Source organism: Sturnira hondurensis, unplaced genomic scaffold, assembly GCF_014824575.4.
Source record: "Sturnira hondurensis isolate 20B ecotype Veracruz unplaced genomic scaffold, ASM1482457v3 Scaffold0021593, whole genome shotgun sequence".
Lineage (NCBI taxonomy): Eukaryota > Metazoa > Chordata > Mammalia > Chiroptera > Phyllostomidae > Sturnira > Sturnira hondurensis.
This window is the reverse complement of record NW_028094224.1, coordinates 428,096-455,830: the sequence shown is the minus strand read 5'-3', so window position 1 is coordinate 455,830 and position 27,735 is coordinate 428,096. Positions and strand designations below refer to the sequence as shown.

Genomic DNA, 27,735 nt, shown 5'->3' with positions numbered 1-27,735 from the left:
CGGTCCTGTTGCCTTAGTGCAGAGCGATGCACCCTGCCGACTGCTGGACACTCCTGCCCGGAAACCCCCACGGGTGTGCACCATCAGCTTGTGTGGAATGACCACCCTCCAATCCACTGGTCCCGAGGTTACCCGTGAGATAAACAACTTCTGATCTCTGGCTCCTCAGTTCTCATGGGGAGAAATAAATAATACACCACGAAAAATATATAAATAACCACATAAAGTGGAGGTACTTTTTACAGAGAAAAATAAAAATAGGATAAGAGGGGTAGGGGATCCCAAGGTCTGTGCTGGGAATGCTATTTTACATTAAGTTGTTAGAGAAGTTCTCTCTAAGCAAGTGACATTTAAGCAGACGCCTGAAGGGAATAGGAGAGAAGGCCTTGGATATGTAAGGTGAAAGCCAGATCTAGCCAGAGGGAAGAACAAATGCACAGGCCTGGGTGTGAGTATGGCCTCAGAAGCATAGAGAAGAGTGAGGAAAAAAACTCAGCATTTCACCATTACACATCAGATTAGCTGTAGGGTGTTTCCCCCCCTGGATACTCATTATTAAACTAAAGAAGATACTTCCCCCCCTCATTTGCATGAGTTGTAATTATAAATGGGAATTGAATTTTATTAAATTATTTTTCTGCAGCTAATAAAATGTACACATAATATTTTCCTTTAGTGTGGTGATTATATTGGTTTTATATTTAAGTCAATCATATTTATAGACCAAGTTCATGTGGTCTTGATAGAATGATTACTCTTTTAATATGTTGATGGATTCGATTTGCTAATATCTTGTTTAGGATTTTCATCTGTTTCACTGAGATATCTTGGCCTGTGTGTTTCTTGTTTTAAAACATCCTAGTCAAATTGTGATGTCAGCATCATACTGATTTCATTAAATGAACTGGCCAGCTTTCTTTTTATGCTAATATTGGTAATTTGTGTTTTCTTTCATTTTTTTATCATTTGCTAGTGATTTACTCATTTAATAGATTTATACCTTATTTTTAGTGTTTTCTTTCTTTTACTTTTTTAGGATTAATTTGCTCTTTTTATCTAGCTTCTGGAGATGGAAGCTTAATTTTCAGACTCCCCCCCCGCCCCGCCCCCAAAACATGTACATTTAGAGGCAGGGGTTCAAAGTGAGAAATTTCCGCGGTGCTCAGGCTGAGTTGCCCCCCTGGTAGCAATGTGTGACTGCACAGTGCTACCAGCTCAGGAAGCTCACTCAGGTCTCCATGTCCACAGCTTCTACTGTGACTTCATTGCATAGACACCAGTGACTGGTTATGCTATGTTATCAGGTACTATTGCTTATTCTAAGGTATGGAAATTAAGATTGCATGATATTGGTGTAAAGATAGACAAACAGACTAACAGGACAGAATAGCCAAAAACCAAACAGAACAAAAAACACCCAGATGCAATATAGTTTCCTGTCTCACAACAAGGAGACATTGCAATTCAGTGAGGACAAGACTGACTGTTCAATAAACAATACTGAGTCAATTGAAATCATATAAAAGAAATAAAGTCAATCCTTATCTTACCAATACCTAAACTCAAGATGGAATTAAACTTAATGATTAAAGTAAAACTTCTGGAAGAAAACATAGGAAAACAACTTCACAACATTAGTGTAGGCAACTATTTGTGAAATAGAATACAGAAATCAGTAACCATGAAGAATGATGAATTGGAATTAATTAAAATTTAACACTTTAAATACAAAATTAGGGCTGAAAGGATGCCACAAACTAGGAGAAGATATTTACAACACATATATCTGACAAAGCAGTCTATTTACAGTATTAAATGAACTATGAATCTGTATTTTTAAAAACCTGGCAAACAACCTAATTTTTAACTGAAAAAAAAACATACGAAAAAGTGTAAACTATCATTAGTCATCAAAAAATACAATTTAAAATACTAAAGCAATATCACTACATCTTGGTCAAATACCTAAAATTAAAATGACTGACAAAACCTAGTACTGACTAGGCTGTGAGACCACCAGCAGCCTCATAAAGTGTTGGTAGTGGTGTTAACTGGTACATTTATGCTTGAAAACTATTTTAGCAGCGTCTCAGAGAGCCGAACATATACATACCATATAAGCCAGCAATCCTTCCTCCCTCCCTCCCTCCCTCCCTCCCTCCCTTCCTTCCTTCCTTTCATCTGTCTATCTGATAAATGAGTCTTTGTGTTCACCTAAACCCATGCACAAGAAAGCTCAGTGCTTTCTGCAATAACTCCAGATTGGAAACCATGCACACACATCAACATGGAATGAGTAAGTACAGGCGATATACCTGTTAAATGGAAGTCAGTGAACAAACTGCTTTTACACATAAAAACGTAGGCGAATCTCAAAGATTCAATAATATTGAGCAAAAGAAACCAGGCATCAGAGCAGATTCTAGCTGATTCAGTGTGTGTGAATTTAAAACAAGTGCCATTCTGTCTAGTGAATGAGTTTGAAACAGTGGCTCATTTTGGGAAGTTATCAGCTAGGGAGCTGGTGGTGGGTCCACAGGGGTATAAACTTGCCAAGTTCACCAAGTTGTACTCGTACGACATGCGTGCTTTACCAGATGTAACGTATCCCTAACAGAACAGAAAGGGAAGGAATGCAAACACCTGAAAGAATAAAATAAATTTGAGCACTAACTAGACATGATCCCAGATGGTGCTGTCTTGAATTCTAGGGAGCGTCCACTCCAACGGGCAGCTCTGAACCTCTACAGCCCTGTGGGCAGCCACTGGCACCCTGAGGAACCACGTGTAGTTTCCTTAGTGGATTTTTTGTTCTTTCTATCATACTCTGTAAACTTTTGTGGGTTGCCCCAGTTTGATATTACATTGATACCCATATATAAAATGGGCAAAATGCCATTTTTTCAGGAAACAAGACAAAAATAGTCTTAATTTTCTGATATATAACATGCTAAAATGAAACTAGGGAGCTAGAAAGACTATTTAAAGGTAATTAACACAAGCTTGGGCACCACCTCTGGCCGAAATAGCTCAGTTGGGAGAGCGTTAGACTGAAGATCTAAAGGTCCCTGGTTCAATCCCGGGTTTCGGCAGAGTTGGAGCTTTCTTTTGTGAGAGCCGTTGACGTTCACACCGTAACTGTGCGAATAAGAAATACTGATTTAAAGATGTTACTTTAAAGGAAATGGAGGAGGGTGGAAGGTATGGAAAAAAGCCCTTTACTTTTTTCAACACAAACTTTCTTTCGAAGTTAACATTCCACGAAGAGACTAGGGTGCCACCAAGTGGCGGTAAGTTCTGGTGGTTAGAACGTGGGCCTAATAACTCCAAAATTGTGGATTCGATCCTGGAACTGGCCATTCACCTATAAAAAAAAATTTATCCTCTCCCGGACAGAGTGACAGTGTGAACTCTCCAATTCAGCCAACAACCTAAGATCTCTTCAATTCAGAATTGGAAGTTTGCACTTGCTCCCTGTAATGGAACACGAAGGGTATAGGTAGTATTGTTATTGTTGTTTTGTTAAAAAGTAATATAAAAGAATTAGGAAGAAAACTGGGGGAGTAGAGTGGGAGCGAGGTGGGTGCATTTCAGGGAAGGGAAAATCAAGAGGTAGGAGAAATTCCCTTTATTTTTATTTAGACAAACACGAGAATATCAAGGAACTTATTTTTTTTCTGAAAAGACGCTGTCTCCTTGAGTAGCTAGTTGACCCAGCTGGTTAGGCTGATACTACCCAACTTCAAGACTTGCTATTACAGTACAGTGATCTAGACAGTGTGGTACCAGTGACAGAATGAACAAATAGAGTAATGGAACAGAACAGAGAGCCTGCACATAGATCTGTACTGATCTAATCCACTGACCTTTGACAGAGGAGCAAAGGCAGTTAAGGAAAGAAAGAATACTCTTTTCAGCAACAGGTCTAGAACAACCATCGACATGCTGAGAGAGAGAGAGAGAGAGAGAGAAACTAGACACAGACCTTACATATTTTCTCAAAATTAACTCTCAAGTGGGTAACATATCAGACCTAAATATAAAACTTTCAAATTTTCTAGATTACTTAGGACAAAACTAGTTTACTTTGGGTTTGACAATGACTCCTTTAGATACAACACCAAGAGTATCATCTATGAAAGAAAAAATATAAGTTGAACTCCATTAATATTAAAATCTTCTACTCTGTAAAGACCCTTGAAAAGAATGCAAAAATAAGCCATGGGCTGGAGAAAATATTTGCAAAGCACCTATCTTATAAAGGCCTAGTATCTAAAGTAGATGGAAGAATAATCCAGGTGATAGAATATTATGCAGCACTAAAAAAAAGCATTATCAAGCCATGAAAGAACAGCCAGTCTGAGAAGTCTACAATGACATTATAGAATGTGCAGAGAGAGAGAGACAAAAGATCAATGATTGCCAGAGGTTTGGGGGGTGAATAGGCAATGAACAGGTAGGGCACAGGGTTTTTTAGGGCAGTGAAACTACTGTATGTACTGTAATGGTGCATATATGACGTTATGCATTTGTCAAAGTCCATAGACCCCGATGTGAACTATGGACTTCAGGTAGTAATAATGTATCGGTATTGGTTCATCCATTGTATCACACTAATGCAAGATGTTAATAATAGGAGAGAGTATGAGGTGGGGAAGAGGTAACCGTACTTCCTGCACAATGTTTTCATAAACCTAAAAATACTCTACAAAGTGAAGTCTGTTTCAAAATGTAAGCATTGGTTCAAAAGTGGAAAGACTTTAAGTAAAAAAAAAAAAGCTATTAAGAGAGAGAATCCCAGCAGTTAAATTAGGCCATTTCTGGAGGTAATGAACTAAACCGTCATCATAGTGCCAAAGCATTAATGGGGGGGGGCGGTTTGAAAGGGGTTCTCGGATCAGTTTAGAGTTATTCATCATACCAAGGTTACACAAAAGCCAACAACATAACAAAACCAAAGAATGCTCAAACCAATCATCAAAATGAAATCTTTCCCAAGTCACTGCAGACAGATGTCTGGGCACAGGGATAAGGAACTGGACTTTCTGTGGGGTCCCCAGATTGCCATCAGGACAGAACCACAACACACCTGAAAGAACTCAGTGCCTGGGTGGAGAAGGTGAGTGTCCGAGGTGGGGTTCCCTCCTGAGTGAGTCGTGGCACCCAACTGCCAAAGACAAGAATCTGGTAAGGGAGCGTTTGATTTTCCTCAGGTGACTGTAACAGGGAGCGAGCCCTGCAGGTTCAAACATCAGTGTTTCTGCAAGGCGGTCTGCCTTGGACATCTACAGGGAACAGCAGACAAGTCACAGGTGAGGCTCTTTACATTTCGGGGAAGTCTCACTCACATGAATGGAAAATATTTATCTCTGTGTCTAGCTACTTGAAAGAAGATTGTACAGAAAAGGGTTAACAGAGCAGGCCTGAGATTGCTATCCTTAGAAAGACTATTTTAAGATTGACCTTTAGCTAATAACTGGGACCTGAGAGCCATTTCTTAGATGACAGGGGGCTCCCTGTGCCTGAACGGTTTGTGGGAAAAGAAATGTGGTTTGTGCTGAACACCTGCTTTCTAACTGGGAGCCTGGAGCTTTGGTATACACTAGGCAGCCTCGAATAAACACGTCAGACACCAAGTCCCTGACGAATATTCCCCATGTGTTGTCATAACTTTTGGCTGAAGGAAGAAAGCAAGTCCTGTATGACCTGGGCCTTGTCTCCCTCAGACTTTGCCCATAGGCGTCTTCCCTTTGCTGAATTTGCTTTGTGCCCTTTGCTGTAATAAATTGAACTTGTGAGGATTGTACTATATGCTGAGTTCTTCTATGAGTCATAGAACCAAAAGGTGCACAGGGGACCCCCAGCACCCCCAGCACAGGGACAAACAGTTCTCATCGTAGCTAATTATTCATGAGACAAAACACAGGAAGTTGGCCAGGAGTGAGAGGGGAAGATTCTGTCTGTGTCTGGTCTTTTCACCAGTTTCAGGCTAGAAGGAAAGGTTTGTGCTTGGCCTTGTCCATACCTAAATAGTGTAATGTTTTGCATTAGATAGGAATTAGGGCTTGTTGACTTCAAATGCCTCATGCAATTTTTTTCAAATAAGATACACTAATGAATTGCAATGTCTCCTTGTCATAAAACAGGGAACTGTTTAGCATCTGGGTCATCTCCCTCCCATTGACTCTATTCTGTCCCCTCGGTCTGTGTGTCTCTCTTTACCCCAATATCACCCTGTCTTAATTTTTTTTTACCTTTAAGATAAGTCATAATACTGGATAACCTGAAAATATAGGACAATTTAGTAGGGAAAGATTGACTCTTTCATACATAGAAAACCAGACAAAAATAATCTTCATTTTTCTGAGATGAGACATTTAAAAGAGAAACTAAGAAGCTAAAAAAGACTAAGAGTAACTGAAAAGCGTTGGGCCTGGCCAAAATAGCTCGGTTGGGAGAGCACGAGGCTGAAGATCTATAGTTCACTGCTTCACACCTGGCTTCTGACAGCTGCTTTCATGAATGTATTTTACTATATCTTTATTTTCTCATTTATAATTTACATTCAATATTATTTTGCATTAGTTTCAGGCATACAACATAGTGGTTAGACAGTTATATATAACACTTTACGAAGTGTTCCTCCTGGTGTTTCTAGTCCCCACCTGGCACCGTACACAGTTATTACAATATTACTGACTGTATTTCCTATCCTGTACTTTACATTCCCATGACTAATTTGTAACTATCAGTTCATAATTTTTCATTCCTTCATATTTTTCACATAGTCTTCCTAATCTCTTCCCCTCTGGCAACCATCGGTCCGTTCTCTAGCTATGGGTCTGTTTCTATTCTGTTTGTTCATTTATATTGGTCTTTAGATTCCACATATAAATGATATGGTATGGTATTTGTCTTTCTCTTTCTGGTTTATCTCACGTAGCATGATACCCTCTTTGTCCATTCGCGCTATCGTAAGTGCTAAGATTTTATTTTTTATGGCCAAGTACTATTCCATCATGTGTATATACCACAGCTTTTTTATCTACTCATGGATGGGCACTTGGGCTGGCTTTACAGCTTGGCTATTGTAAATGATGGTGCAATGACCGTAGGTGTGCATGTATTCTATTGAATTAGTGTTTGTCTGTTTTCAGATAAGTCCCCAGACGCGGAATTGCTGGTTAACAAAGCAGTTCCATTTCCAGGTTTTCAAGGACCCTCCATACTGTTTTCCACAGTGGCTGCAGCATGTGCGTTCCCACCAGCAGTGCACTGACTGGTGTTCGCTTTTCTCCACATCCTCACCAACATGTGTTGTTTGTTCCTTTATTGATGGTAGCCATTGTGACAGGTAGGAGGCGATATCTCACTGTGGTTTTACTTTGCATTTCCCTCATGATTTGTGACATTGAGCATCTTTTCATATGTCTTCAGACCATATGTATGTCCTCTCTGGAGAAACGCCTATTCAAGTCCTTTGCTCATTTTTTAATTGGACTTTTTGTTTTTCTGGTGTTGAGTTGTATGAGTTCTTTGATTTGGAATATTAATCATTTATCAGATGTATCTTGGCAAATACGTTCTCCCATTCAATGGATTGTCTTTTCATTTGGTTGATGGTTTCATTTCCTGTGCACAAGCTTTTAGTTTGATATAGTCCCATTTGTTTATTTTTTCTTTTCTTTTCCTTGCTCGAGGATACGTCAGAAAAAATATTACTAGAGAAATGTCTGAGATTTCACTGGCTGTGCCTTCTTGTAGGAGTTTTATGGTTTCAGTGGTTACATTTATATTTAATCCATTTTGAGTTTATTCTAGTTTATGGTGTAAGATGGTGGTCTGGTTTCATTTTTCTATAGCAGGTATCTGTCTGATTTTCCCAACAAGGTATATTGAATAGGAATGTCTTTCAATTTTCATACGAATCTGGGGCCCTGAGAATCTGGCATTTCTGCAAAGCTCACAGCCTTTCTCCACCACCCAGAAATCCACCAGTTGGCTGGAGAGTGGTGCTCCTAACCGTCACGGTCGCGGTCCCCTCTCCGTACAGAGGTTATTGCACTCAACACACTTCGCCTTCCAAATTGAGCCAGGAGAAATTCAACAAGGCCAGTGATCACAATTAGAATTTCCGACTTTCTTCTCCCAATGGAATACAAATGCTCTCGTTTTTTCTCCTTCTTTTAAATAAAAAGTAACATACAAACGTCGGGAAGAATGTCATGAAAATCGAGGGACAATAGTGGGAGAGAGGCGGGTTGTTAGGGAAGGGGAAATTAAGAAGAGTCAAGAAATTTGCCAGCTTATGGTAGATTTTACTGCAACTTCAGGAGGTGACATTATCTTGGCGCTTTGAGCGGGTTTCCGTGGAGAAAAGGAAGTGGACGTGGGCCTCATTCCCTCGGTTTCCAAGGTCAAAGCGCTAGGCTGCCCCTGGCTTTTCCTTTCCAAGGAAAAGGAAACCCCCTGCGCCTGCAGAAGGAAGGACAGGCCGCCCGCGCCGCCGGGTGTCCCCTCCGCCTGTCGGAAAGCCGGGCGCCGGGAGGCGGCGCTGTGGTCCGCGCGTCCAGCCCGCGCGCCCAGACTGACCCCTGCGAGGCCGAGCGAGGACGCAGCCGCACGCTCGCAAATTCGGGCTCAAGTCGAGATGCTCCTTCGGTTTGTTTTCGGGAATTTCCCGCGTCCCCACGCCGAGCCCTCCGGGACTCGACAGTTCCCGGCGCCCCGCCCCGCGAAGTCCCAGTTCTTGCTAGTAGTCCCGTGTCTGATCAACACAGCGTGCGGTAGAGATCTCTGCGAGCGAGGACTAACCAAAAGCGAAAATATGCTGATGGAGAAGATGACACTGGTAGAAAAAAAACCTTGTGTTTTTTTTTTTCTTTAAAGCTTCTCTGACCTTTAAACCATCCTTTTAGGGATCTTTTTCAGCCCAACGCCTTTTTCAAGTGCAGGGAGAGATTAAAGGCAGGAAGAAAGTCCTTCACGATGGCTTCTTTGACGCTTCCCGGGTCTCCACCGGACTCAGCAGACAGCCGAGTTGGGGAAAGCAACTTAGGTCAGTTCCAGAAAAATACATTCGAAGGATTGCAAGGATTGTTCGAACAGCTATTCGGAAAAAGTGCTCAGTATATTGAAGAGGGGGCGGGGGGGGGGGTGGCAGCAAAATGAGCGAGCCAGCCAGGAGTCGAACCTAGAATCTTCTGATCCGTAGTCAGACGCGTTATCCATTGCGCCACTGGCCCGCACCTCAGAGAGACATCTTTCAATACCACCACTTTTATTACTATCAGTATATATGTATGTGTGTGTATATATATATATAGTTGATCTCTCACCAAGAAGTGTTTTTCTTATTTAGAAAGGAATTAGAACCCCCCAAATAATACTGATCCTGGGAAAGCTTGATTTATTTTGTGATTTGTTTGCATAATATAGATTTACATTTAAAATGAAGACAATCTTCATTGTCCTGATCCTGCATTGGAAAGTTGTTTGGGCCTTAGTAGCTACTTTTGTTGCTTGATGAAATCTCCACGGGTTCAATCACCTGTTCCCTGTTCCTCGCTCCATTTCACATCCTGTCTTCCTTATCCAGCTTATATTAGTGCCCATTTCCGGTTCTCGTTACTACTGGTGTTGAAAATATTCACCAAATGCAATAAACCCAAAATGTAATAAGAAGGCAAAATTTTAATAAAAGTATAGATTTTAAGAATCACATGTGACAAAAAAATGTAGAAATTGCATATAAAAGAGGTTTTGGTCCGTTGAGAAGGAGATGAGGTTTCGTTTGGGCTTGAAATTCAAGGCAAAGTCAGAAGTCATAATATATCTCATCTGTGCTTTAGTTTCCTCGTTTGTATAAAGCGTTTCAAAGAGCTCTTGGCAGATATGATACACTATTCTCCTAAATAGTTATGGCTCTCGCCAGCCTCTGATGAGGAACACTGAGGGTTGCTGCTGGAGAGCGCTCTGAGGGATCATCAGAAAGCAAAACTGCTCCCAAGATTTTCAACGTCTCCTCGGCCCTCCGCTGCTGTAATCAGAAAACTATCAAGTTCAACTTCATCTCAACATAGCCAGTATTTTCAGCGCGCTCTACAGCCGGAGCTCCGTGTGGATAAAGAAGTAGGGGTGGGGGAGGAAGGGGAGGAAGGGGAGGAAGGGGAGGAAGGGGAGGAAGGGGAGGAAGGGGAAAAAAGCTGGGTGCAGGGATTTCACAGACGCCCAGAGAAGGAAAGGGAAATAACCGAACTCGCAGCTGGCTGAGGCCCCAGCTCTCCTAAAATACTCGAGTTTTAAATTGGAACTGCCTCCCTCTTCCGCCCTCATTTTTCTGCGTGTTGGGCAGACTTAAGTTTTGCAGAAGTTTCAAGTCATAGGATCTACACGGAGAAGATTCATGAGCAGTATTTGAACCTGCACGTGGAGACCCCATTGCGTTTTGAGTCCAACACCTTCACCACCCGGCCACCACAGTCCCTCAGAAACGTGCGCAGGTCATTTGTCAGAGCACATGAAAGAAGGGATAGGACAGCTGATTCCTTAGTGTCCCCAACAAATCCTTTAAATCCAAGCTTACATATTTTATTTAATAATAATTTCAACTTTTTAGATAGACAAAGAAAATCTTGGCACCATCTTTGACTGAAATTACTCTTTCATTCCACAAAAGTGAGGGAATTCTTTATTGCTCAACCTTCAAAATACAGCTATATCTGAAAAACTACCTAACAGCTACTACCTGGTCCAAGACACCTTTCATCTCTAGCAGAAAATATTACAAAAACCTTTCAATAGGTTTCCCTTCTTCCACCCTTTGCGGCTTTCCAAAGCGTCCTATGAAAGTAGTCAGAGAGATCTTTTGGAACCAAGAACACCTTATGGGACAGCTTTACTCAAAACTCCACAGTGTTTTGGTATCTGTATTGGGAATGTTCAATCTTCTAGTATGTTCTCTTCTACCAAGTACCCCTTCCCCTAGCAAAGTGTAAGGCCTGAATAATAGAACATTCATTCGCCTGATGTAAATTCAAATTGGTTCCTATTCATCTAAAGTATCTTGTATTGGATTAGTATCACAAAAAGCAAGTAGAAAATAGGCCCTGCTTTAATTTATATTTAATTTATATTTAATATAATATAATATAATAAAATTTTATTTAAAGGTGGGTACTGGGCACCGGGACTGCAGTTCTTCAGTAAACGCTTATCTTTGCCTTAAGCAAGCCCATTATGCACCTAGGTTAACATGTCTTTGAAAGGTCAGAAGTAATCTTCTTTTTCAGACCAGTGGGAGACCTAAGCACCTTCCAGAGAGCACACCGTCCTGTTAACTTTCCTGTTAGCCAATCCCATCCTTGCTTTCTTCCACCTTTATGCAATCTTCTTCACATCACCTCCTTCATTGCAAATGTATGAAAGATGCTGCAAAACGGTGATTCTCTGGAAGCATTTGAGATTTTGCTTCCCAGCAATTAGTTTGGCTCCAATAAAATCTTATAAGAACTCTTTACCGGTTTGGACATTCTTAGGTCAACAATGTGATTATCAGGTACTTTATATTCTAGTAGTACTTTTCCAAAAGAAGATTGTGTAATATGTAGATAGATATGAGAGAGAGCTTTTAAAATGTGCACAGATCAATTAACTTTTGAAAATATCACTACCTCTAACTGAGAAACGGTCTTGCAGGGAGGAGGAGAGAGAAACCCAGTGAAGGGAGCAGAGGTGACTCACGAAAAAGTGCTCCTCTGGCCCCTCCCTGGCGGACACCTGTCCAGCCCCGAGTCATCCTCTGCGATCCCGGGTTTCTCTTGGTTCGGACATCGGCCCTGACTCTGGATGCTCTTGGCCATGTGTTTGGGGGTCCTGGTTCCTGTGGACCCGAAGAGGTCAGAGGCTCCGGACAGGCGGCCCCTCCTTTGGGCGCCACCAAATGTCGGATGCTGGCACTGCAGCTCCAGACCCTCGACCGCGAGCGCGGAGTCTTCTCGGTGAGTTGGAGAAAATCCATGTTTTCCCGGAAGAAACACAAATTTGGAGCTTTTCCTCCTTCCCCCACCCCGCCACTCCTCCTTCCTTCGCCAGAAGAGAACGGAAAGAAAGGGGGAACAATTCTCTCTTGTACTCAAGATGAATGTAAAGAACACTATTGTATGAATGTAGTTCAACATATTGCTACCCTGGCCGGTTAGCTCAGCTGGTTAGAGCGTGGTGCTAATAACGCCAAGGTCGCGGGTTCGATCCCCGTACTGGCCATGTGTCGGTGGCGATTTTGCTGTTAAGACCGTCCCCTGAGACTCTCCAAGTTAAAGCAGGACTTTCACTTCTTTCAAACCTCCTTCCTGGCTGATCCTGACCCCTTCGAATAACATCTTCTCAGGGTTTCATTGACTCAGGCCTTAGACTCCACCTCATTCTCAAAGCAAAATGTTAACAAAGGTCCTTCTATTTATTTTACATTGTTTTCCTGTGAGGAGACCTCCTTAGAGAAAGAACCTGAATTATGTTATTACTTCTCAAAACAGATTGTATTAATCACATATCACTCAGCTGTCATATCACACACATCCCAGTTAAGTCTAACAGAAAACAAGATTAAAAATTAGGAAAGAAAAAAATTTCCAAAATTTCAACAATAAGAATGACAAAGATCTTTCTTTGGTATATTTTACACACTTATTCCAAAATAAAAGGGATACAGATGTTAAACTTTTAAATTTTAAGCCTTTTTTGCATACATAATATATTCTTGTGTTTTCAAAAGCAGGAACTGAAAGATAAAGATACACTGAAGTTTTCGTTCCACCCTCATTCCCCATCAGCCCATTTCTCAACATCACCTCCTAGAAGAAAGCTCTGTCCTTAATTTCTCATTTATTGTTACATGTATGTGTAATATTTGTGTCAATTATTTCTTTTTTCACACAAAAGATAGCACAATTATTTTGCATTTGCACTTTTCTCTTAGTATATATTTGATCTTTTAAATTGCACTTTCAACTTTGTACGCTATAAAAATCGGAGCTTATTTTCAAAGGAGTCGGTCCTTCCACCCAGGAGTTGAATCTGATAACTTTTAATCATTTTACCAAGTGCAGGCATATCCAACCCAGAGATGGAGGTGGTGGAGATGATATCCTTAATTTTGTCTTACAATGTGAACAAAGCACTTTCTTAAGCCAGATGATATTCAGAGAGGTTTGAATATGGACCACTGAGCTGCTCAAAACAAAAGAGTGAGCTATGGAGTTGTTTGGGATGACAGGGCAGGGAGTGCTAAGGGCTCACTCTAGGTTACTCATCGTTAATTTAGAGCTGGTGTGTGTTTTTCTCCAGTTTCCTTCACCCGCAAGGGTGTAGGCCACGAATGTATAAACCACCCACACCAGGAAGGAACAGTAGAATCAAAGTGCAGTTTGGGTCTATAGAACTCCTCCCATCCCCCCAAATGTGTGAAGGGATCACACATTTCCCTTCACACGGTAACATTATATTGCTTCAGGTTTTAAAACAAATGACATACATTGAAATAAAAATATTTTCAAAGAATATTAGGTGCAGGGGAAAGGAGTGTGAGGGACCAATACTTCTCCAAGTCCAGCTGCCTGTGATTTCCATCTACCCGGCATGAATGGACACCTGAGAATGAGTACTTAAAAAAATGAATACAGGCTTATCTTCCCCCCTCAGGAGTTTCTCATGTGTGAGTGGAATTTCTATGTATACATGTCTGTTTGTAGATATTAATATATAAAATATATAATGTAATAACAACTACCATTTATTTATTCAACACTTTGTTTCTCAGTAGTTTGTGAGACAATCACTGTTTCTGACACTGAGTCCATGGATAGAATTCACAAATAGCCAGAGATGGTCTAGGGTATAAGGATGGTTAAGATTCTTACCCTAAAGCAAAGTCTGTTCAGTAAAGCTGTTTAATTCCACCACAGAGTCCTCAGAATAATCACTCAAAGGAAGCCTGGGTAGTAACAGAAGTATTGTCAAGCACACAGGAGGCAGGTGCTGTCACAGCCAGTCTGACTGATGTGGCTGGTAGAGACAACCCAGTTTTAGTTTCAGTGAGCTTATTGTTTACAGACAGGAAAAGGAAGAGAAACCAAAGGTGCCAGCACCTTTGGTCCTTGTCCTATACACCAAGAGAGAAGGGGAGAGACCTTAGGGGAAGGAAGCTGGCAGAGCACATGGCCTGTTGTGCCATCCATCCGCCCAAAGCTTAGGAAATCTAACATTGTTACACCGGCTCCTCCATTGTTACACCTCCTCCTCCCTTCTCCAAGCCCAGAATTTGTCAATCACTTGCCGCTTTTACTAAATCACTCTAATAGATTTCAGTGGTGAAATGTTGACCTTCTCCAGATTTTGACATATCGCTGCTACTCAGCCAAGGTGGGGAAAAAGGTAGATGCTAAATTTTGACACCAGAAATACTTGCAAAAATGCCAAGTTTTGGTTGTTTAAACAGATGTCAGGCAAACACTAAATTTACCTTGTAACTTTGTAAGACGCTGCCCCCAAGACCCACACGCAACCACCCAAAACACACAACTGAAGGGCAAAGCACACCAGCTCTTTCTTGGCAGGTGAGTGGCTCTGAAAAGAGCCTTTGGGTATGAACAAGCCGGATCCGACTCTTCGAGGAGGGCTCACTTGGCACTGGTGTACTTGGTGACGGCCTTGGTGCCCTCGGACACCGCGTGCTTGGCCAGCTCCCCGGGCAGCAGCAGGCGCACGGCCGTCTGGATCTCCCGGGACGTGATGGTCGAGCGCTTGTTGTAATGCGCCAGGCGCGACGCCTCGCCCGCGATGCGCTCGAAGATGTCGTTGACGAAGGAGTTCATGATGCCCATGGCCTTGGACGAGATGCCCGTGTCCGGGTGCACCTGCTTGAGCACCTTGTACACGTACACCGAGTAGCTCTCCTTGCGGCTGCGCTTGCGCTTCTTGCCGTCCTTCTTCTGCGCCTTGGTCACGGCCTTCTTGGAGCCCTTCTTCGGGGCGGGCGCGGACTTGGTCGGCTCCGGCATGGTCAGAAAGAAACACCGAAAAACACAAGGAAAAGCGAGTGAGGCTGGGAGTGTCTTCTTGGGTCACAGCCTTTTAAAGTTACATCTGACTGGCGGTAACTCCAGAAACGTCACGTGAATATTGTCCAGTCAAAATAAGCGTATTTCAGAACGAGGATCCCATTGGTTGAAGTGAACCGTAACTTTTCGCCAATGGCAGAGGTTCGCTTTCGCGCCCAGAAACCATTATAAATAAGGTAGCTTTGGGTGCCTGAACTCACACTCGAACTAGAGCGCGAGTATCCTGTTCATTATGTCGGGACGAGGGAAGCAGGGCGGCAAGGCGCGCGCCAAGGCCAAGACGCGCTCGTCGCGGGCCGGGCTGCAGTTCCCCGTGGGCCGCGTGCACCGCCTGCTCCGCAAGGGCAACTACGCCGAGCGCGTGGGCGCCGGCGCGCCCGTGTACCTGGCGGCCGTGCTGGAGTACCTGACGGCCGAGATCCTGGAGCTGGCGGGCAACGCGGCGCGCGACAACAAGAAGACGCGCATCATCCCGCGCCACCTGCAGCTGGCCATCCGCAACGACGAGGAGCTCAACAAGCTGCTGGGCAAGGTGACCATCGCGCAGGGCGGCGTGCTGCCCAACATCCAGGCCGTGCTGCTGCCCAAGAAGACCGAGAGCCACCACAAGGCCAAGGGCAAGTGAGGTGGAAGACAACCCAACATGTCTGTTTTAACAAAACCAAAGGCTCTTTTCAGAGCCACCCATGTTTTTCTAAAAGGGCTTGCTTTTTCTGTATTGCAGAAGCTACTTGAAAATATTTGCCATAACTTGTCAACCTACCAGTAGGTGGCACTATGTGAACATTTATGGAAAGGCGAAAGTTACTCCTAAGACAAAACCTAGCATCAGCACAGTAAAATAGATACTTTCCATCATAGGTACTCAATGCTGCAGGCCCTTATTTAAGTGCAAATCTTGGTAGAGACCCATAGCAATAAAAGCAAACCATTCAAGTGCCTCCTTCAAGAATTTTGCATCACAATAGGACACATCCTCTGCGACTTGCCCATCTACAACTTTTCGGGGCCCTAGTCGGTTGCAAACAGGAAAATGCTTCATGCCCCGAGTCATGTCCTTTAGGCAGAACTCAACACTGGATAGCGTGACTTTAAAAAGGCACACAGTAATTTTTTGTGCCATTAACAAATTTGAAAATATTTTCCTTAACTCCATTTTACACAAATCTCACTTGAAATTGTAAAATGTGGAATGCTTTATATTAGAATGCCAGCTAGTGAAAAAGTAAATATCAAGTGTTAAGTTACATATGGACAAATAACGTATAAAACACTGTACGAGTCTGTGAGTTTAAATAGAGAACTCAAGACTTTAACGTGAGGTTAGTTTTCTTAAACTTGAATGAGGCTAAAAAAATTAACTTAGCCAATCCCATGTAGCCCGCGCCTTTTGAAAAAGATCAAAAGAAAACCAGTTTCAAGGGCCAAAGTGAAAATTTTTATTCGGCAAAGAAGATATATCATTACAATATTTACATTAAATTCGGAGAAAGGCCAAAGAACGTTTTAAAGAATACGGGCAAAGATGGTCCAGAGAAGAGTAGAAAACAGCTGGTGGTTCTACAGCAATAAACTTCCAGGGTATGAGGAAGGAAGTTCTTTTCCAGTTTAAACTTCCAAGGGGCTCCTGTGATCAGAAAGTGTTCGCCGCGTCCAATACCTTCACTGCGAGCATTGATGGGCAGATGCCTCGTCCAATCAGAGCTGGACGTGCCTTATATATTTGTCCAGCCGTTGCAACAGCTTAGTGCTTAGTTCTCTAAGATATGGCTCGGACCAAGCAGACAGCGCGCAAGTCCACCGGCGGGAAGGCCCCGCGCAAGCAGCTGGCCACCAAGGCGGCCCGCAAGAGCGCGCCGGCCACCGGCGGCGTCAAGAAGCCGCACCGTTACCGGCCCGGCACCGTGGCCCTGCGCGAGATCCGCCGCTACCAGAAGTCCACCGAGCTGCTGATCCGCAAGCTGCCCTTCCAGCGCCTGGTGCGCGAGATCGCGCAGGACTTCAAGACCGACCTGCGCTTCCAGAGCTCGGCCGTCATGGCGCTGCAGGAGGCGTGCGAGGCCTACCTGGTGGGCCTGTTCGAGGACACCAACCTGTGTGCCATCCACGCCAAGCGCGTCACCATCATGCCCAAGGACATCCAGCTCGCGCGCCGCATCCGCGGAGAGAGGGCATAAGCTCAACGCGAGTGCTTGTCCTGAACCCAAAGGCTCTTTTTAGAGCCACTTCTTTCTCACTGATGGGCTGTTGCACTACTTAGATGTTAAAAGCACGTCAGTGCAACGGGGAAGGGGGACCATGGCTTCTGCCAAGACTAGAAGTATTTTTTTCCTCATGCGGAGCGGGTTGAAGTATTGGCAAGGTCTGGTGTATAATCCAGTTGCTGAGTGGTAGTTTGAAAGAACAACGCCACACAGTTAAACTCATCACTTGTATCCTTCAATTGCCCACATGTGAAAAGCAGAAAGAAAGGGTCCTCTCTCAGGAAAGGAACTGTCCAACATGTACACATGGGGTTCAGTGTATAAGGTAACCGGCACCCCCTTCCCCACCTTGCACATTTACAATCTGGCAGTAGAGTTCTGCTTAACTTAGCTTTCTGATGTCTTCTCCGCATGGGGAAGGGCACCTTACGCATTTTAATTGTCCCTTGAAGAGCTGGCTCATTTGAACTCACCAAAAGAAACTGGGTTAGTACCTGGTGACCCTATGGGATAAAGTTCCAGGGCTTGAGAGAGAATTAGCAAATGAGCCCTCTGGCTTTTTTGTGTGTTTGTTTGTTTTGCAAGCTTCTGGAATCGTGGTAGTGCAGACCTGTGTGAGTAGCAGTCCTAGGCACCGTTCTAGGCAGATCTGGTTGCTGAGCTCTGGGAACCACCATATGACATCCTGGTGACCTCCCTGAGGCTGAAGCCACATTGGGGCCTTTCCTATGACTTAGGCCTTACATGACACATGTATGAAATACTACCTCTAAGAGAGCGTTCAAGGCCAAATATTATTCTATTTTCTGTTGTAACCATAAAATAAAAGAAAATGCCTAATACAGGGCAGGTGGTCAATAAATTGTAGTGAAATGAATGTTACTAATTTGCCACCTTTTGTACCGAAAATGCCTCCCGTTCTGTCGCAGGTAGTGAGTGCTTCCTACTTCCTGTATTGCACACTTCATCCAGATGCTTTTTGTCACCACTTTCGTCACATGGGGAATAGATGTAATATGGACAATTATATAAAGTTTTACAGTTTTCAAAGTATTTTCACATGTATGTGAATCTGACAATAGCTCGCAGGGTCTAGACAAGGCGTTGCTGTTCTATCTAGCTCTAGAAAAGTTTGTTTTTTTCCCAAGGCCTTCAGGTGATAAAGCCGATGCAGGTTTCTTTGAACACACCTGGGAAGGGAAGGAGACGGTAAGATTAAGCCCAATGGCTGTAGAAAAACAGGAGAATTAGGGTTTCTGTTTTTCACTTACCTAAGTGGGCTGACAGAGGATTTATAGGAGATGTCAGTGCTGTGTTAGAAACTATGGCTTCAGTGTAGTAGTTTATTCCAACCTTGCAGGAAAAAAGTCTTTGTTTTTAAATGGCGACAACAGAATGGCTAGCAATTACATGAAGAGTTTTTAAACTTCATCTTTAATCACATACTGTAAATTAAAACAACAGTGACATACTAGACACCCCCAGCGATTATCAAAATCAGAAAGTTGGGTTTACCAAGTGTTGCATGAGAGATGGAGAAACTTTTATGTGATGGTCACTGATGGTAGTTTTACACAAACGTTTTGAAGTATATTTTTAAAAATTTAATCTTTATTGTATTTTTCCCATTACCATGTAGTCCCCTTATTCCCCTCTCCCTCCAACGAACTTTCTAACTTACTTCATAAAACTGTGTTTTACTAAGGCCTGTGCCACAAGGAAATTCTCCTGTAGAAATGTAAGAGGATAAATCATGAATGTTCATCAAAGTGTTATTTGTGATAGCAAAACAATAGAGGTAATTTAAGGGAGTGAATAAATAAAATATTCCCTTCTAAGGTCAAGAAACAAATGGCAAAAGCAAGAGCTGAACCTGAAGCCCAGTTAATCTTGCTGCTCTTATTCAGGTCATACCTGGACATCTGAGCCAGCATATCCAACCGTTTTTTGCCTTGACTTCCAAATAACCTAGAATAAACACCAAAACCAAAGGCACCAAATCCGAGTACTTTTTATACATGGCTTGCCGAACACCAGTCGCTGAGTCCAGCCAGGCTTCCATACCAGAGAGCCAGGGGGAGAGACAACAGAAGAGCCCTACATCAGGGAATCTCCTTTTCATCCTGATTCTTGTTCTGCCAGTATCCAACCCTGAAGATATTAGTGGGGGGGGGGGGGCGGTGAATGAAAGAAAACCAAAGTTGCTGGCAGGTATTGTTTGATACATTCCAGGCGTGGAAATCAGATAAATTAAGGGAGCTTTATAATAGAGCATAAAGACCATTAGTGGTCATATGTACAAAACTGCAGAAACACGGTAGAGTTTTAGGTAAAACAGGGAGGGAGTGTCAGGCTTGAAAAGCTTTGTAAATCCAATACTTTTGGGTCTTGAGAGAGTTTCAGGAGGAAGTAAGGGGAACCCCTGGAAATGAGTTTTGAGGCCATGAGCAGACAAGAACATGACAGAGTGAACCTTAGGAAAGGAGTGGTAAGTAAGATGAGGGGAGGAGTCCAGGGAGGGCACTGGATTCTGTGTCTCCACATTTCTTTCACTGATATTTATAGCACATGGAGACACTAGAAACTCAGAGAAGTTTGAGGATCAGAGCCGAGGCGGTGATTGCTCTCAGGTGGGAGCGAGAAGGGACGTTCCACGCTTCTGTGCCTTGTAGTTCAGTTTCTGACTTGGACACAGAGAGTTGGGAGGGGAGAACTGATGGTATAAGTTCATGGAGTGGAAACTACTCTCAAGTGCTAATGCGTGAGTGCAAATGTGTTTTCGGGACAGAAGAAATGAGAAGTGTTCATTACTAGTAAGTAGAATAAGGACAAGAGAGAAGTACAAGAGACATAAAACACAACCTACCAGCCAATTCCAAAGCCTCAACCCAAACTCACGAAGCAAATCAGGTGTCACAAAAATAAATATGAGGTATAACAAATTAAATATAGAACACTATTGAAAATTACTGACGCTAACACTTGAAACTAAGAACTTAAAAACATTTTCAAGTAGACAAGTGTGGATGAGTAAGCAGCCCTCAGAACGTTGCAAAGGAAAGCATAGCTCATTTATTTATCCCATTAAAGGAGAAGAGAATTCTGTGAAATGTAAAACACTGCCAAATTTCTCTTGGAAAGAATATGTACCCTGTTGTGAGGCCGGGGGGCGGGGGGCAATAAACTATCGCTGTTATTCAACAAGAATTTATTGGGCAACTCATGTCAATCAGCATTACTATTTGCTGAGAAAGGAAAGAAGAGCACATTTTAATAGTACTTCAACAGAGAGAATTACACCTTTGAGAAACATAGATGTGAATGTCAATATCATTTCCAGAGTAAAGCATTGTTACATCACCAGATAATGGAGCACTGGTAAATTTCTCCATGTTTCCAGAAACAACAATTGTAGTCCCCACCTTATCCTCGGAGGACAACTTTCTAGACGCCCCAGTGGATGCCCCAGTTCTGAGAGACATTTTCACCTGCTCTTCTACTCTCCAAGGAAACAGTGCATAAAAGCTGACCTTGCTCAGACAACTTTAGAAACCTAAAGTGTTTCTAACCAAGATGAAAAAATATATAAAAGTTGCCCCTCTCTCCCCTCAAGCAAGGGAAGAAAAGGAAAAGAAGGTGAAAGAATGCAGAGCAGGGAAGGAGAAGGATATACAAGCAAAGCTGAGAAGTGAGGATTCCCACCTTGAAGTTTTCCATAATCAGGGATTCAGTTAGGTTTAAACAGAAAGCACTTTGCACACGAGGCTTCACAAATAACCCAGATGATGCAATCACAGCTGTTGGAACAGGCACCTCAAATCTAGCAATCAGTCAATAATGCTGTGGATGCTAAAAGGTAACCAAAAAAAAGAGTGAGGCCTGACCCAGACAAAGGAATGTCCTTCCAGGGCTGGGGAAGAACGAAACACTGTAGAAGGAGCAGCTGGACTGAGGAGTTTTTAATTAGGTTTTTACATTTGTTTTATTTTTTAATTACAGTTGACAAACAATATTACATGAGTTTCAGGTGTACAACATAGTGATTATACACTTATATACCTTATGAACTGATCACTCTGATAAGTCTAGTAGTACCCATCTGACACCATGAATAGTTATTACAATGTTATGGACCATAATCCATCAGCTATATTTACATTCCAGTATTTTTATAACGGGCAATTTGTACTTCTTTTTCTAAAGATTTTATTTATTTACTTTTAAGGAGAGGGAGAGAGATGTTTATTTAGTTTTAAACATCAATGGGTGAGAGATACACTGATTATTTGCCTCTCATATTCCCCCAAATGGAGGCCTGGCCCACAGCCCAAGCGAAGGCCCTGATGGGGGATGGAACCGGCAAGCTTTCAGTTTGCAGGCCTGTGCTCAGTCCACTGAGCCTCACCAGCCAGGGTGCAATTATAGAACTTAGTTCTTTTCCTCTCCAATGCCCCAAATCCCCTCCCCTCTAGCAACTATCAATTTTCCTCTGTATCTAGGAGTTATTTCTATTTTATGTGTTCATTTATTTTTTTAAATTCCACATATGAATGAAATCGTATGGTGTGTATTTGTCTTTATCTGACTTACTTCACTGAGCATAACACCATCTAGGTCCATCCATGTTGTCACACTGGCCAGACTGCGTTTTTTTAGTGGTTAATAGTCAATTATATAATATGCCACATAGTAGTCCAATTGTCTATTGATGGACACTTATGTTGCTTCCATATCTTGGCTATTGTAAGTAATGCTTCAAAGAACATAAAAAAATGTATCTATCTTTTGAATTAGTGTTTTGAATTCTTTATATAAATACTCAGAAGTGGGATTACTGTGTCATATGATAGTTCTACTTTAAATTTTTTTAAGAACCTCCGTAACTTTTTCCACAGCGGCTACACCAGTTTACAATCCAACAATAAGTGCTGGAGGGTTCCCTTTTCTGCACACCCTCACCCACATTTGCTGTTTGTTGATTTATTGATGGTAGCCATTCTAACAGGTGCCAAGCGACATCTTATTGTGGTTTTAATTTGTTTCTGATAGTTATTGGTGTGTGCAAATACACGTGATTTCTGAATATTAATTCTGCGTCCTGCTACTTTACTAAATCTGTTAGTTCTAATATCTTTTAGATGTAATCATGAGGAGTTTGTGTATATAGAATCCTGTCATGTGCAGACAATGAGTTTTACTTCCTACCTTCCCGTTGGGATGCCTTTAACTTCTTGTCTGGTTGTGGTAGCTAAGACTATTTATACTACGTGGAATAAAAATGGTGAGAGTGGACATCCTTGTCTTCTTCCTGAAAAATAAAGGAAAAGTTTTCAGCTCTTCATCCCTGAATACGATGTTAGCTGTAGTTTTTTCTAAACCAAGCGGTTTAATGCACCGCCCCTTTTCATTTTCAGAAAAGGCGCGGGGCGGGAAGAAAGCTGCCCTGGTGCGTTCCCAAACAGGTCCGCTGCAGAAGTATATAAGGCACCACAGGCAAGGCTCAGGAGGTTGGCTGGTTCATTCGCGAACATGTCTGGTCGTGGTAAAGGCGGGAAGGGTCTCGGAAAAGGCGGCGCCAAGCGGCACCGCAAGGTGCTGCGCGACAACATCCAAGGCATCACCAAGCCCGCCATCCGGCGCCTGGCCCGCCGCGGCGGCGTGAAGCGCATCTCCGGGCTCATCTACGAGGAGACCCGCGGGGTGCTCAAGGTCTTCCTGGAGAACGTGATCCGGGACGCCGTCACCTACACGGAGCACGCCAAGCGCAAGACGGTCACGGCCATGGACGTGGTCTACGCGCTCAAGCGCCAGGGTCGCACCCTCTACGGCTTCGGCGGCTGAGACACCCCTTCCCACCATCCTAGTTTCTTATCCCCCAAAGGCCCTTTTCAGGGCCGACCACTTTCTCTGAGGAAGAGCTGTGCTTTCTGTTCTTTGTTGGGTATGTGTGCTGGGACCATAGCAACCACCATTTCCTGTCCTGCCGTGAGGACACGGCAGTACGGCGGCCTTCCCGCTCTCTCCGGCAGGGACCTTAGCCTCTTTTATTCCCCGTGGAAGGATCCGCCACTGGCCACGGTTGGTGACCAGGCAGTTCCTGGCGGCGTAGGTCCCTGGAAGCTGGGGTCCCTGCTTCCGGCTTCGTATTTACTGCGTGAGGGCGCAGCAGCGTAGAGGTTTTAATAAGTGGAAGTGAGTTTTTGCCCCCAGAGACCCACAGTAACTGTAGAGCAGGTCACTGCCAGCAGAGTGAGAGTGGTCATTTCTAACGTATTTGCTCCGGACGACGTCACAAGATCGGCTCGCTTAGGATTGGCCCCCAGCCGCCTTCCTCCAAAACTGCCCTGGCTCCGGAGCGGACTGTCACCACTATCCCCTGACCCGAGGTGGGTGTGGGTGTAAAAAGAACTAGCGTGGTTTGCTGATTTTATTCTCAGGCTGGGACTGCCCCTAAACCCGAGGCTGCCCAGTCCCTAAGGCACTGTTCAGTAGACAAAAGAGTCAGTGTTCTGATTCGGGTATCTAACTTCTGAGGCCCGAGGCCTCGCTCTGCCTTTCTTTGGGAGGGGGAGCTCCCTCCGGCGCTCACAGCCTCTCCGCCTCCCCCTCCTCCTAACGCCGCCCCGGGCGCTGCGTGCGTGCTCAGGCGCCCTCTACGGCCATCTCATTACGCAAAGGTCCTTCCAGCCACCCTGAAAATCTACTTAGGAGCTGTGGGCATTTTATAAAATCCTTTATTTCCCAGAGCACCTACCTCAGGTAACAAACTTTGGGAATTGAGTTAGGAACTTAAGTTGTGTAACTTCTACAGTTCAGGTGCATGTTGGTACCATCCGGCCTCCCCATGGACACCACTATGTCTATCACCCACTAATGTGGCAAAGTCTGTGACTCAAATCCACACTGCCTGTTTTCATACCTTTATGGAAAGCTTATTGTGTCCGCTAAGTTGACGCTAGTATCAAAAAGCGAGTGAATATCACTATTTAGAGAAAAGGTTGGCCGGCCTTTGTTTTAAAATGAGCGATTCTTCAGCACGTTCAAGCTTGAGAAGGCCGGCGCGGCACACGCCGCGTTGAAAGTTGAAACTACTTCAGTTCCTCCGTTTAATTTATTCGTTTTCTCTTACACGTTCATCAAACTATTACCAAGAAAACCATTATGGCACCTTTTATTTAAAGCAGTGCAAAGAGCTTTCCAAGTTTCAAGACATTTTCTTAAGAACTTTTAATCATCTAGAGGATAAAAACCAGTAAACTTTTTTTAGTACACTCTTGCAGAGACCTAAAGCGGGAAAAGGTTTCCTATGCTGAGAAGTAAACCAAGAACTAAATCGGAAGGGAGGAAGTGGGAGGAGCAGGTCCCGTCGAATCAGAGAGTGAGACTCGCTATAAATTGCGTTGGCCGGTCTTTGAGCTCTTTACCTTTAGATTGTTGCTTTTGTGTCGATATGGCCCGTACCAAGCAGACGGCGCGCAAGTCCACCGGCGGGAAGGCCCCGCGCAAGCAGCTGGCCACCAAGGCGGCCCGCAAGAGCGCGCCGGCCACCGGCGGCGTCAAGAAGCCGCACCGCTACCGGCCCGGCACCGTGGCCCTGCGCGAGATCCGCCGCTACCAGAAGTCCACCGAGCTGCTGATCCGCAAGCTGCCCTTCCAGCGCCTGGTGCGCGAGATCGCGCAGGACTTCAAGACCGACCTGCGCTTCCAGAGCTCGGCCGTCATGGCGCTGCAGGAGGCGTGCGAGGCCTACCTGGTGGGCCTGTTCGAGGACACCAACCTGTGTGCCATCCACGCCAAGCGCGTCACCATCATGCCCAAGGACATCCAGCTCGCGCGCCGCATCCGCGGGGAGAGGGCTTAAGTTTTTCGGTGTTCCGCAGCTGTATACTCCTCTCCTAAAGGCTCTTTTCAGAGCCCACCAATTCTCATCGATAAAGAGCTGTTGGGTTCTAGAAAATATGGGCACTTTTTGAAAAGCTACTTTTGAATTCCAGGTTGCGGGGGACAGAATGTGCTGGCTACCGGCAGCTGGTTGTGTGTGTAAACTCAGCTAATCGGCGATCGGTGGCTGGACTTGCTCATTCTCACCCGTGAGGACTGCGAGAGATGCTTTCTGAATAAAGCATTTTTCTAACAATGACTCGGCCAATGTGTAATTTAAACATAACCGGCCAGGAGAAATGAAGGGCACCTCAGTATTTTGATGAGTTTAGTTCATTACTGTGGGTTATGCAATTGGAATGCAATTTAATTTTTACAAAATGTCCCAGTGCCTTCATTTAAGAGGTGTGCTTACTTGCTTTCCTGACACGTCGTTCTGAGTGTTCAGAACCTCTCTAGCTTTGGTTTCCATGTCGTGCTGACGAATGTTGCTGTGGGCTTGGTGTACGAGACCTCTCTAGCTTTGGTTTCCATGTCGTGCTGACGAATGTTGCTGTGGGCTTGGTGTACGAGACTGGGAAATGCGGAGATGACCTTCAGCACTGTAGAACTCGTGCCCCATATCCCCCTAAATTGTAAACCTGGCCTAAGTGTTTCAGGTACGTACTTAGTCTATGTTTGAGTTTCATGATTTTTTTTCAACTGGGGATTAAATCTGAGATACCATTTTTAAAGCTGTTCTTTATTTCCAGTCATAATTTGCTTTTTCAACCAAACTCTGCTGTTTATCTTGTCCAATATTTTCAGCTTTTTATTCTTGTATTCTCTTCATATATGACTCTCAATGCCTCATTGCCACGCACCTTTTAGGGGGCACATCCTAACCAGGAGGGAGTGGAGTTATATGCAGACAATTTTTTTCCAGAGCGTTTTCAGTCAGGTCAGCCATCTGGACCACTTCTCCGATTTTGGATTTACCCACTCAGAGAGGTTTACCGGTATATTCCAACTATTGGACCTTTAGCTTTTTGAATGGTCTCTGAATTCAAGCAAAAACTCTGCTGTTGGGCCCAGAAGCTTTTTCCGACAGATTACTTTGGAGCTCTGTTTGTATCTGTCAGGAGCAGGGACAACTGGCTGTTTCCAGCTTCAGAGACTTCTCTCTCCACACCCTCTAGGGTTTTCCCATCATAATAGACCCAGCTGATCTCTATTCAAACCTCAGAGCCACGAACTGTTAGCTGTGTGACCTTTGACAAGTTACCCATCCTCTTGCTTGTATAGGCATAAAAGGTGGCAAATGAGTTAAAAGCTGTACGGCATCCTTAGATTAGCTCTTGGCATTTAGTAAATGCTCCCTGTGCATTCGCTCTTATTATGCCTGTCTCTCTCCTGCCCCTAAAGCATGGAGGAATCCATCTCCCAACCCCCCAGATTTTCTAAAAGTTTTGTGATTGAAATAGTAGAAAGTGCTTGGTTAGAATATCTTCTTAACATCTTTTCATTATATCATAATTAAGATTGTTTTGAAAGAGGCTGGCTTGTAGCAGTATACCTCAGTGTATGCCTCTTTGGATGAGTTCAGAACACAGTAAAAGGACCAGATAGTAATTATTTTAGGTTTTGCTGGCCACGTGTGGTCTCCATCACTTTTTTTTTCCTAACACAAAAAATCCAACACCACTTTTAGCTTGAGGATCTTACAAAAACGGGCCACTGTCCAGATGGCGGCCGTTGGCTATAGGCTTCAATTCCAGGATGCCCTTAAGAGAAGTATGTTGGCTATTATAAAGTATTTCACAGAGAACACGAAGTACTGTGGATTGCATCCGAGGTCATAATCGTCATTTGATGTCCCTTATCCTCAGGTCAGGCACAAATTATTGTCCATTCCCCACCATACGATGTTCCTTTGAAGCAAATAGCAAACTCCACCTGCCATTTCAAACTCATGGTCATTGCGTCAGATCCATGGGATGTGAAGTTTTCCTGAATTCTGAGTTCAGGAAATGCACATTTCTCATATAAAGTAGCCAATTATTTTTTATAAAATTCAGGCCTATGGCTGCTTAAAACGATACCGACACTGAGGTGTCCTGTGTGCTTACAGACCAGAGTGTTCCTGGTGCCACAATTTGGTAATGCTCATGGACATGAGAAGCTGATGGACATGATGCATGGGAAAAGCTCCTTGGAAATAGGAAGCTCTCATTAATGCTTTTGATAGCTACTGGAAGCCCTTGAAAAAAAATTTTTGGCAGGTTGGAGTGGTTTTTTTCTAAAACCTTTACTGGGCTAAACATTTTTTATCCTTATTTTAATAGATCTCGGTAGGAACTAAGGAGAGAATGCATCTCAATCAACTACACCAAATTTAAGATTTAATTTGAATCCAGGTCTTTGGATCCTGGCACCAAAGTAATTTTTATTCCCCCTGCTGCAGATGAACTTTTCTAAACTGCAAAATACCTGTCTCTAAAGATATAGGTGCGTGGAAACTCCCAGGAAGCAGGACTGGTCTTCAAAGTAATGTT

General features: G+C 43.7%; 5 protein-coding genes and 3 non-coding genes across 8 annotated transcripts; 6 read left to right on the top strand and 2 right to left on the bottom strand.

Moving 5' to 3' along the window:
- The first annotated feature begins 3,019 nt into the window (after positions 1–3,019).
- Positions 3,020–3,092, top strand: TRNAF-GAA (transfer RNA phenylalanine (anticodon GAA)). The gene has a single exon. It is a non-coding gene; the product is annotated as a tRNA-Phe (tRNA).
- Positions 3,093–6,910: 3,818 nt separating this feature from the next.
- On the bottom strand, positions 6,911–15,081 carry LOC118977907 (histone H2B type 1-M). Its single transcript, XM_037033086.1, has 3 exons — positions 14,680–15,081; positions 14,510–14,518; positions 6,911–6,921 (listed from the first exon to the last, which is right to left on the bottom strand). Exons 1-2 carry the CDS (start codon positions 15,054–15,056, stop codon positions 14,515–14,517), a joined length of 381 nt encoding a protein of 126 aa, XP_036888981.1. The 5' UTR covers positions 15,057–15,081; the 3' UTR covers positions 6,911–6,921; positions 14,510–14,514.
- TRNAR-ACG (transfer RNA arginine (anticodon ACG)) lies at positions 9,173–9,245 on the bottom strand. Its single transcript has one exon. It is a non-coding gene; the product is annotated as a tRNA-Arg (tRNA).
- Positions 12,191–12,264, top strand: TRNAI-AAU (transfer RNA isoleucine (anticodon AAU)). Its single transcript has one exon. It is a non-coding gene; the product is annotated as a tRNA-Ile (tRNA).
- Positions 14,356–17,343, top strand: LOC118977899 (histone H3.1). The gene is made up of 2 exons (XM_037033077.1): positions 14,356–14,363; positions 16,881–17,343. Exon 2 carries the CDS (start codon positions 16,883–16,885, stop codon positions 17,291–17,293), a length of 411 nt encoding a protein of 136 aa, XP_036888972.1. The 5' UTR covers positions 14,356–14,363; positions 16,881–16,882; the 3' UTR covers positions 17,294–17,343.
- LOC118977902 (histone H2A type 1) lies at positions 15,278–15,927 on the top strand. The gene has a single exon (XM_037033080.1). It carries the CDS (start codon positions 15,349–15,351, stop codon positions 15,739–15,741), a length of 393 nt encoding a protein of 130 aa, XP_036888975.1. The 5' UTR covers positions 15,278–15,348; the 3' UTR covers positions 15,742–15,927.
- Positions 17,344–22,848: 5,505 nt separating the features above from the next.
- Positions 22,849–23,197, top strand: LOC118977912 (histone H4). The gene has a single exon (XM_037033091.1). The coding sequence runs from the start codon at positions 22,850–22,852 to the stop codon at positions 23,159–23,161; it is 312 nt and encodes a 103-aa protein (XP_036888986.1). The 5' UTR covers position 22,849; the 3' UTR covers positions 23,162–23,197.
- A 1,505-nt stretch (positions 23,198–24,702) lies between these two features.
- On the top strand, positions 24,703–25,679 carry LOC118977896 (histone H3.1). Its single transcript, XM_037033073.1, has one exon. It carries the CDS (start codon positions 24,771–24,773, stop codon positions 25,179–25,181), a length of 411 nt encoding a protein of 136 aa, XP_036888968.1. The 5' UTR covers positions 24,703–24,770; the 3' UTR covers positions 25,182–25,679.
- Positions 25,680–27,735: the final 2,056 nt, after the last annotated feature.

Excerpts from the sequence above, each read along its gene's own strand:
- LOC118977912 (XM_037033091.1), top strand. The coding sequence starts at position 22,850 with ATGTCTGGTCGTGGTAAAGGCGGGAAGGGTCTCGGAAAAGGCGGCGCC.
- LOC118977899 (XM_037033077.1), top strand. The coding sequence starts at position 16,883 with ATGGCTCGGACCAAGCAGACAGCGCGCAAGTCCACCGGCGGGAAGGCC.
- LOC118977907 (XM_037033086.1), bottom strand. The coding sequence starts at position 15,056 with ATGCCGGAGCCGACCAAGTCCGCGCCCGCCCCGAAGAAGGGCTCCAAG.
- LOC118977896 (XM_037033073.1), top strand. The coding sequence starts at position 24,771 with ATGGCCCGTACCAAGCAGACGGCGCGCAAGTCCACCGGCGGGAAGGCC.
- LOC118977902 (XM_037033080.1), top strand. The coding sequence starts at position 15,349 with ATGTCGGGACGAGGGAAGCAGGGCGGCAAGGCGCGCGCCAAGGCCAAG.